General features: G+C 33.4%; 1 protein-coding gene and 1 long non-coding RNA gene across 2 annotated transcripts in view; both read right to left on the bottom strand.

Annotated features, from left to right (window-relative positions):
• Window positions 1-946: 946 nt before the first annotated feature.
• LOC125043548 lies at window positions 947-5418 on the bottom strand. The gene is made up of 2 exons (XR_007116428.1): window positions 5290-5418; window positions 947-3546 (listed from the first exon to the last, which is right to left on the bottom strand). It is a non-coding gene; the product is annotated as an uncharacterized LOC125043548 (long non-coding RNA).
• A 1576-nt stretch (window positions 5419-6994) lies between these two features.
• LOC125043703 overlaps window positions 6995-10960 on the bottom strand; it is a 25661-nt gene continuing 21695 nt past the window's right edge. Inside the window, exons 10-16 of the mRNA XM_047639941.1 lie at window positions 9155-10960; window positions 8733-8834; window positions 8505-8572; window positions 8167-8304; window positions 7555-7734; window positions 7154-7268; window positions 6995-7047 (exon numbers count right to left, since the gene is read on the bottom strand). The exon at window positions 9155-10960 is cut by the window's right edge and continues 1598 nt beyond it. Coding sequence (XP_047495897.1) covers window positions 6995-7047; window positions 7154-7268; window positions 7555-7734; window positions 8167-8304; window positions 8505-8572; window positions 8733-8834; window positions 9155-10960 — 2462 coding nt within the window. The remainder of the gene's footprint in view (window positions 7048-7153; window positions 7269-7554; window positions 7735-8166; window positions 8305-8504; window positions 8573-8732; window positions 8835-9154) is intronic.

Here is a 10960-nt window from a genome sequence, read left to right as displayed (position 1 = left end):
CCCCCCCTCCCCACGATAACAACGAGCAAGGGATTTAGGGGTGGGGGGCTGTGGAGGAAAGTTCAAGACTAAAAATATGACTCAGATATGAGGGTCGCATAAATTCTTACCTCTCTTTTAGGTAGCCTTTTATTTTTCATGGTTTTATACTTGTCAAAATCAGCTGACATCACTCCAAAACATTCTTCCAGTTACCTTATCTGGAGCAGCTATCTTTTAACATTTTCTCTTTCCACTCTTCACCTCCATTTCTGTAGTTCTTAAGCTGGTTTACATATTTCCCTTACCTTCGCTATCTATTTCTTTCCTTATTACAGTGCATCTTCTTGCAGTAATAAAGACATACTTTGATTATCACAAATTTGCATCATACTTTAACAGAACATCTTTATAATTCAATCTGCCTGAATGATAAATAGCAATTCAGTCTAATTAGGTACAGAAATGTTCCTCCCATCTTACCCGTGGTAATTATGAGTTTCTTTATGCTATTACCTTCCATGTGACTGCTTAACAATGCATGGCTTAGCTACATTATAATTTTCTATTATGTAGAGCAGTGATTATTACAATAGTTATTACAAAAAAAGAAGTAAAGGTTTCATATTTCCTTCTATGTATTACCTGATATTATTGCCATTTCCAGCTCATTCATTAACCCAATGCCAACAGCTGATTTCCCTATACACAAGCCCTCTCTCCCGGGTTGTATTCATAGTGACCCGAGTCTCGCTGCCGAGGGCTTGTGTTGTCACGCTATCGTGCATGGCATGACCATACGTGCCCCTGGAAAACAGTATTTTCTTGCACTGGAGTTGATTCAGTGAGACTGGAGATCACAAATATAATTTTGAATATTTGATTCTATTAAAATAAACCCAGTATGAAGATAATTGGGCAACTTGTTATGTAATCTTGTTATTTAAGGAGAAATAACACAACTACACAAAAATGACAATGTATAGCACAAATCAACAAAATATTACATAAAATAAGATAATATAACATTTCCATTGCATTTACAGCATTTATAAAATCAACAGAATCAGCCTTTGTCAAATACATGGTTTAATTGCGAGGGTCAGGTACAAACAGTGTATGTACTGATTCTTTTTATCTTTGGCATAATTTTAAACTGAAAAAAAAAAAATCTCTTGCAGGGGGGATCAAAATACAAAAATGCTTAAGATGAAAAAGTATTTACATATCAACAGAAACATGGCAAATACCCTTACATATCTGAATTTGCAAGTACACTTATACAACAGCTAGTATTTCAAGCATATACACATAAAGATGCATATATACAAAGAAAGGACCCCAATTCATTAAAAAAAAACAAAAAACATACAACATTAATCTCGTCTGAAAATATACCAAATCAGGAATCCTTCATGTCTGGAAAAATACAAAAATAAAATGTAAATAATAAAATACTTTTACATACACTAAACCAATGAGCACATACTTCATAAGCAAAGGATGAAGAACCAGTATCACTAAGGAAGAAATGTGCAGAAAGTAATAAACTTAACACTTAGAATGTTATATATGAGGTTCTGTCTTCTGTCTATGACTAACAGCAGACACTGAATAAAGACAAAACATGGACATAGGTTACAGTTTGCAAAACAAGATTCCATCACACTTCAAATCTACCATAGAACCACTAATTATACTTTCATTAGCTTTGTGGGATAGAACAAGTGACATGCACCTAGGGATATTCCGCAATAGGAGACAAGGCACATGCTTTGCAGTAAAAGATATAGCAGGATGGCTAAAGGATGGTTCAAATACTTTGCACACAATCCTTGATACCTTTCTCCATCTTGCAATCAACCTGAAGTATAAAGAATGACAGTAATGATGTAGTTTAAAGAGAACATAGGAACCTTAATACAATATATCTATAGTTTTCTACATCAGTAAGAAAATTACAAAATGTTTATCTGGCTGACAAATACTGTGATATTACAAATAATCAATATTATGTTCATATGTACATAAATATGGAAATTAAATGTTTCAGAAAAAAAATGGAACAATGGTGATTTTAATGTATAAATAATATTTATGTCTTGTATTTCTTCTATCCTTTCTTTCTTTTCCCTTCTGAACAATGGAAATGCTACTGTTAGCATGGTATTAGCATACATGATACAAGGGAACAAAAACTAGAAAAGTTCATCCTATTCCTAATATATGATGAAGTATTGATAATCACGATAACTACACTAATAATGATCTAAAGTATCCCTTGGCGAAAATAGGTTATATTCATGAAATACTTTTATGTATGTGTATAAATTTACTCCTTTTTTTTTTTTACCAATGATGGTTCTTCTTGACATGTATAATCAAAAGAAAGTTGTGCACCTATTTCACCATAATACCTTCAATTGGAAGTTTCATATTTACAACTTGAAGTGAAAATACATGGAAAAATATATACAGTGGTTAAATTGTTACAAAATATATACAGAGGTAGTTTAACATATTCATGGTTCACAGGAAAAGCTCAATGCTTCTACTATTATTTAATTTTACATGAGTAAATGTTTTATACATCTTATTCAATAAATAAAATAAAGGAAAAAAATATGAAAATAATAAAATTTCAATATTCAAAATAATAGCTCTTCAAAAGTATGATGGCTGTCAATTACTAAAAAAAGAAAGGTAAAAATCACACATGAGTAGTTCTGTCCACTAGTAACACCCATTTGCTATATATCTATTTATAAGAAGAAAAATTCTACACTTGTTTCTCTTCTTCGTATTCCACACTTATTAGTTCAGCTGTCATACAAAGAAACTTGTTGAAATTGGATATTTTTACTCATGATGAAAAATGCACAAAATCATTTCCATCATTGCAGTATATAAAAAAAAATAATAATAAATAAAAAAAGCCAAAATTGTCAATATTTGTACCCTATTTAACAATGATCCCTGAATCTCAAAGGCTGTCAAAGATGAACAGTACCCTTTCCTCATTATCACTTTTTTGCTAGCTAAATGCAATTATTCATATGATACCTGTTTATATCAAAGTTGAACGATAGTAAAAAGCTTTATCTCAGTGAAACTATCAATCAAAATATTTCAATCCCATGATATCTAATTAAAGCTCAGAATCTTAAGAACCAACACCAGCCATCACAAAGAGGTACAGATCCCAACACCACAAAGGTAACCCTAACACAGAAAAGAAATATGAGAAAGCCTATGAATCATATGAAGGTTAAAGTAAAGAAGTACATACCAAAGAAAAGAAATTAATCAATAAAGTATATTCTAAGCAACATACAGGCAAACCCCAATCCCAAAAGCTTTCCCATGCTCAGTCCCTTATTTCAGTCCTTCTCTTCTCACAATAATAATATGATACTGAAATCTGAAGTTTCTTGAAGGACAAGATGCAGAAACTGTTTAAAACTCTAAAGAGATCGTAGAGTATGTTCTGTGTACTGGTTTAGGCCGTTAGTTGTTTACATTCACAGTATCCCTTGCATGCTCTTCATGTCATAAGTCTACGTACACCTGGGGAGCAAAAGTAAAAGCAATATTATTTAGAATAAAATTAGTAAAGTACATTATGAGTCCTGAACCACAATGAATACTATCACTTGCACATAATATTTTCTGTAAATAAAGTTTTAGATTTGCGGAAATTATATACACAACTTTTTATTTATCTTCAACTACATAAAACCCAAATCAATTGTATGGAAGGTCAGTAAATTAATAGGAGGATCAAATATGAGATTGCAAAGGAAATGCATTTCTCATAATGTTGCTTTTTTCCACTGGAAACCGAGTAAGCTCATACCTCTAACAATGACAGCTTAATAAACTGAAATGTTACAGGTGGTAAACTTACATATTCCTTCTGGATTGTGGGAGAGATCCACAACTCATCAAATCTTGTTACTACAAACTTCACAAAAATCATACCACAGATATTGATCTTAATAAAATGAGCTCTTTAAAAGGATAATAACAAAAGAAAGCAGGATAATCAATTCAGTAGCTATACCACTATATGTTGGAATATAAACCGTATTCTTTGCTTACAAATATAAATCACCTATTTCCATAGTGAGGCCTTAGCACAATTTTTTACAGAGATTTTAGTTTCTTGTGACAATCAAAGTTTAATACCATATAGCCTGATAAATCTTGTACAAGGGAAAGTTTTAGGTGTTTTAATGCAATTACCCATATGTTTCTGCTTGCGTATACCTTCAAGTCAAATCTTCAACCCAAATCCATGACCCAAGCTGTTAATCAATACTTGCAAGAGTTTCATAATTTAGAGAATAATGAGTCCTTAAGTCATGATGAGAGTCTGTCATGGACTAAGATGGCATCCTGCAAAATAGCACTTCCTTGAATTTAGAAGGAATGGAGTCATCTGTTTAAAAATCTTAAATCAATGCCATCAGTGAATAAACTAAGTGCCTCATTCCCTTTTGTGAGAGGGAGAGGGAGAGGGAGAGGGAGAGGGAGAGGGAGAGGGATAGAGAAGAGAAGTGAGAAGAGAGAAGCGAGAATCATAAAAGAAAAATTTTGTTCAGCTGAATGCCAGAACTTGCACATTTGGGTTAATGTGCAATTTCATACTGATCAGATAAGTGTGAAGCATCACACAGCAAGGAGGACTGAGAAAAATGTAATATTATAAGAGGATGGTATACATAATTAAAACAAAGACAAACAAAGCCCTAATATTTACATATATTTCTCCAAATTATGTCCAAATATCTTAAAACTTATTAACAAACAATTTCTTGGTTACTTGCTATTTCTTATACTTAACAGAAAGGATATCAGGGTGTAATTTTATATACTAAGAGAAAGAACTATTTCTTAAATATATACCCTCTTTCAAGTTTTAACCGTCCTTTTCTCATTTAGCACCCTGGGTGACTAGAACTTAGCAGATAGTATGCAATTATCCCAAATGCTTAAAATGGTAATTGACCAACATTAATTCAAATTAATCACTTCACCTCAGTAAACAACATTCATTACTTTTTGCACAATGCACCATTAAACTTATGAAGGCACAAAATTGACATCTTCCTTACGAACTATCTTTCTCCCACGTGAGCTCGTCCCTGCCATAAGGAGTATACTCGTGGGAATGGCACCAGCAGCCTCCGAGCTAATATTCAGACCCTGAAGCCGACTATCTAGAAAAAGTTTTTGAGACACATTAACAGTCTTCTTAACCCTTGCATCTGGCTTTCTTCCTGGCCTGATTATCTTTTTCCTTCTTACTTGGGAAGTCTGTGCCACAGAGGTAGTCTTGGCTTCCAGAGCAGCAAACAGGCTCTCTCCTGAATGATGAGGAGAGGAAGGGGTAGAAAGTGGGCTCCCATCATCCAGGTCCAAGTCCAGACTCGATTCCTGTGTTATAAGAGATTAATCATTTGATAATATTTTTATTTTCAAGGCGACATACATGACAATAATATCTTGTATATTAAAAGAAAAATAACTGAATTCTGGAATTATGTAACAAGCCAAATTGGAAAACAAAACTGCTTCATATAATGAATTTTAGAACTTAAATTTAAATTTTAAATTAAAGGGTTTTGGGGGAAAGGAAATTTAAATTTTAAATTTTTTTATATATTTTTTTGGGTTTTTTTTTTTTTTTTAAAACCCCCTTTCCCAAAAACCCTAATTAAATTAAAATTTTTAAAAAAAAAAAATTTTTTTTTTAAAAAAATTTTAAAAAATTTTTTTTTTTTTAAAAATTTTTTTTTTAAAAAAAAATTTTTTTTAAAAAAAAAAAAATTTAAAAAAAAAAACCCCCTTTAAATTTTTTTTTTTAAATTTTTAAAAAAAAAAAGGGGAAAAAAAAGGGGGGGGAAAAAATTTTTTAAAAACCCCTTAATTTAAAAAAAAATAAAAATTTTTAAAAAAAAAAAAAAAAAAGTTTCCCCCCTTTTTTTAAAAGGGGGGGAAAAAAAAAAAAAGGAAAGGGAAAAAAAAGAAAAATTTTTTAATCCGGTTTCCCTTTGGGAAAAAACCAAAAAAAAAAAAAAGGGGGAAACCCCAAAAAAAAGGGGGAAAAAAAAAATTTTTATTTAAAAATTTAAAACATTTTAAAAAAAAAAAAAAAAAAAAAAAAATTTTTTTTTTTAAAAAAAAAAAAAAAAAAAAAAAAAAAATTTTTTTAAAATTTTTTTTTAAAAAAAAAAAGGGAAAATTTTTTTAAAAAAAAACCCCAAAAAAATACCCTTTTAAAAAAAAACCCTTTTTTCCAAAAAAACCCCAAAGGGTTTAAAAAAAAAAAAAAAAAAAAAAAACCCAAAAAAAATTTTTTTTTCCCCCCCCAAAAATTTTCTTTTTTAAAACCCCCAAAAATTTTTTCCCCCCAAAAAAAAACCCCCCCCTTTTTTTAAGGGTCCTTTTCCAAAAAAAACCGGGTTTAAAAAACCCCCCAAAAAAAATTTTAAAAACCAAAAAAAATTTTTGGAAAATTTTTAAACCCCAAAATTTTAATTTTTTTTTTTAAAAAAAAAAATTTTTTTTTTTGGGAAAAACCCCCGGGAAAAATTTTAAAAAAGGAAAATTTTCCCCAAAAAAAAAGGGGAAAAGGGGGCCCCCCCCTTCCCCAAAACCCCTTTTTTCCTGGAAAAAGGAAAATTTTTTTTTTTGCCCCCTTTGTTTCCAGTACATTTTGGTTTCATCACCTTGATCTACAAATCAGAAGCAAATGTAAATGAAGGAAGAGAACAATTACTCAATCAATCCATGTATTAAGCATGAATGCATAAGGGTCCCAAAAAAAAAAAAAAAAAACATGTCAATTCCCATATAATCAAAGGAACATAACCAAAACATTTACTGTTTCTATGTATCATGCATTTCAATATGAAAATGTTTATAATAAAAGAAAGAAAGTATTTTTAAACATAAATCATTAAAAATAACAGCTATGGATATAATAATAATTTATTAAAATATATGATGTTCATATAATGTATAAATTGGACACAATTTTATAAAGAGCTTGCCTACAGCCATCTGAAATGTATACAAGGTTTATTCAAATATACACTTCAGTAAATCAAGTAACACTATCCATCTTTGGGTAAAAGAAGAAAACAAACAAAAAAAGGCCGAGATCTACCTGCAATCGTTGATGCCAGTCTTTTGATCAACATGCTCCTCTCAGCTCTAACTTCTTCTTCTTGAGCAGTCAAACGTATTTCCTCTTCCTTCACTTCTTTGCAAACCTTAGTAGCCTGTAAGTTGTAATGGCATCCTTATTTCTGGCTTAAACTTATCAAGAACTTGCAATTTTGTAAAAACTTATTACTGAAAGCACAGTATAAACAAACACTGAATATATCAGTGTAGTGCCATTATGTTTCATCTCACATACAGTTTTATTTTTTGTTTAAAATACTAATAATTACAAGACAATTCAGGCAAAGAATGCACTTCAAGGTAAAAATCAAACTTCAAAACTGAGAAGACTTTTACTACTGTGCATATATTCTTGTACAGGTCATCATGTAGGGCACTTACAATGCTTAGGACAGCCACCTTGGGCACAGGAACCACATCAGCAGATGACTGTTCTGGTGTGTATAAGGCCCAATACTGGAGGTTCTTGAAAAGCCTGCTCATGAGCCTTCTTCTCATTCTTTCTAGCTCATTGTGCACCACAGCACTGCGTTCATCACCAATTCCTTCTATCTCTGAAAACTTTAGTTGAGCATGTTAATGATTAAAGTTCTATGATGCACAAAATGGCCAGCTATTATTCCATTTATTTAAATAGGCTCTGATAAATGTAGAAAAACATGCAATCATGCTTTAACCCAATACATATTCAGCCCATCAAATCACCTACTATTTAAGTCATCCAAAAACTAAACTGTATGTGAAAGGTAATCAAGCATAACAGCATATTCATTGTTTAAGTGACGAGCTTCACTTTTTAAAGCATAAAATAGCCACATCAGGATGTAAGCCAGACTTTCCCACATACACATCCCAAGACAATATGCAATAGTTTAGCACTTTCTGCAATGCCTTTAACCTTGAAGAAAAAAACCCTTATGTACTTTCATTGCTATCGGGAATTGGAACATAATATAAATAAAACAATATATGAATGTTGTATTATTGTTTTACCCTTTTCTGAATACGGAGGGGATCCTTTTTCTTGAGCAAAGCAGTGGGAGTGCTCTGTTTTGGCTTCACTGGCTGCTTAATCCCTGATGGCCCTGGACGTGGTTCTTGCTCTGTTACCCCTTTCACAGCAGGAAGTGGCTGTGGTGATGACAGATGAAAAGTAAGGAGGTTATTACTTTTTTCCTCCTGCATTATTAGTTCTTGTTGGAATAGGATAGCTACAGAACTTCACCTTAAAAAAAAAAGCTGTTATTGTTTCACACACACTTTCCTAATATATGAAGGTTAAATCAAACTCTTGATTCTGACAGAAAGCAACCAAAGATATCATCACTTACTTTGTTCTGATGCATCTTCTTCTTGGAACGTGGACATGGACGCTCATACTTATGGTCCTGCAAGTCTGCTGTGGGGAGGTTGGATGATTTATTTATAATATCATGTTTCATAAAGTATTTAACATACCATAATGTAAGTTCTTAAAGTACACTGACATCTATATTACACCCTACAAAAAAAAAAGATCCTTCAGTTTTATCTTTCCCAATAACTTTTCCTTTTATTACCTGATTTCCTTTTGATCCCAGTACGTCTACCAGTTTCACTCACTGAGAGGAGGCGCCTGGCAATATCTCCTGGGGTGTTGTAGGTGCCTTTCATCTTGTTCACTAAAACACCAAACCAATAATCAGTATAAGAGAAGTTTAGTTCTTGCATAAATGGCTTGATCAGTAAGATGAATATGTAATATAACTGGACATCATTCTATCCTCCCTTAAGTGTGTGTGTGTGTGTGTGTGTGTGTGTGTGTGTGTGTGTGTGTGTGTGTGTGTGTGTGTGTGTGTGTGTGTGTGTGTGTGTGTGTGTGTGTGTGTGTGTGTGTGTGTGTGTAGGGGTGCATGTGAGTGTGCATGCGTGTGCGTATGTACATGTGCACATATATAGGTGAATATGCACAAGTGTATTTATGAGAATTGTATTTTCATACCTGTAATGGTCTGTGAGGCAACTTGCTGTCTTAGCTGCATCAGCATAGAAGATCCTTGTTCAGATTCTCCTTCAATGTCAACATCAACATCCTCTGCTTCATCAGCTTCACTACTGGTCAACCGCCCTTCATTCCCCGGATTTGATGTGCTTTGGTTCACAGTATGAGTCTCATCTTTTTCTTTAACAGCCATTGGGCCTGTGGCACTAGTTTTATCATCTCTTTGCACATGATCCTTCATAGACTGGGGTGTGTCTTTACCTGCAACTACAGCAGAAGACTGTTGACAGGAACTTTCTTCTGGTTTCCTTGGAGAAGTTTCAGTTTCCATTTTGCTGATAACTGTACCAGTCTGGGAATGACTAACAGATGGTATTGGTAATTCATAAGAATCTAAAGTTTTACAACTCTGAACACCTGATTCAACAGTTGTAAGCTCTCCTTCTTCTACTGTATTCTGACTCTTTGAATCTGTACTTGAAGTCACACCCAATGATTTTGATGGGGAAAGGGGATCATCTTTTGCTCCTTTACTGTAAGTTACTACAACTGGTGACTGTGGTTGAGATACTGGCTTCTGCTGAGGTGTTGATTTTGATTCCATCTCTGGAGTGCTGTGACCAAGGCAAATAAAGTCTCCACTTGCAGTACAACTGCAACCAGCACTGTCTTGTGTAGTAGTATTTCCTTTCTTTGAGCTCTCTTGCGATTTTTTGGGATGGTTTCCCTTCTCAGGGGACTGGATAAGCAAGTTCTCTGACACATAGTTAGATTCTCTCATCTTTTGAAGTAAGACTTTTTCTCCTATACCAATCATTTCTCCACAATGTCCTCTCTTTTTTGAAGCTAATTTGACAAGATACTCTCCAGTGGCATCATAAGTATATGAGGAAAGCTCTCCTGTGGCTTCCCGGATAAAATATTTGACTGCATTTCCATGGAACAGCATATTATCTGTTGTGGATGCTGAGCTCAATACAGCAGATATAATGGATCCCAGAATGAGAATGGGTAAAGGTTGCTTGTTATCTGAAAGACCCGTCCTTGCTAACCCATATAACATTGATGTTGAGCTTCCATTCTTTACACTTAAGGTAACAGGGGACTGAGTTTTCTGTGACATTCTAAAGATATTGACAAGTACATTTTTTCGGATTGTTCCAAGAAGCCATTCCAACTTCACACTTTTAAAACTGAGAGACAAATCAACTGCACTCCAATGATAACCCATCTTTTTTATAGGAACAGGACGACTTTCTAACTCTTGGACTTCAGATGTATTTTTTAGATATGCTTGAGGAGAATGAGTCTTTGAACTACATTTTAGAGATAATGATTTATCTTTATTGTCATGTGCCACTTCTTTTTTAGGGATAGCATCTGATTTATCCTTTCTGACCTGGCTTTGACCTGACAAATCCCTCCTTTGACTAGCATCTGATGTGTCCTTTTTCATGTGTGTAACATCTGAGCCGTCAAGGGGACATTCAGCGTTCTTCAGCATGTCTTTATGCGTGTTCTGAAGTAATGCATTAAGTTGGTTTTCATTAAGGGATGTTTTAACTATTACCATATCTTCTGTTTCTTTTAAATGCTTACTACAATCTTTTACAGGTGGCTTGGTACCTGCAGGAACAATAATATCACAATCTTGTGCTTGGGAAATCTGAGGTAGTGTGCTTGAGATAGTGGAAACTGAGGAAACCACTGTTGTCTGTGCAGTTCCACCACCAGAGACTACTGATGTAGTGGATGGTACAATCATTACAGAAGGTGCAGTAGAAATCCCTGCTAACTGTGAAACTT

This window comes from Penaeus chinensis, chromosome 34 (assembly GCF_019202785.1).
Source record: "Penaeus chinensis breed Huanghai No. 1 chromosome 34, ASM1920278v2, whole genome shotgun sequence".
In the NCBI taxonomy this organism is placed as follows: domain Eukaryota; kingdom Metazoa; phylum Arthropoda; class Malacostraca; order Decapoda; family Penaeidae; genus Penaeus; species Penaeus chinensis.
The sequence above is the reverse complement of the archived record's forward strand: the minus strand, read 5'-3'. Positions and strand labels throughout refer to the sequence as shown.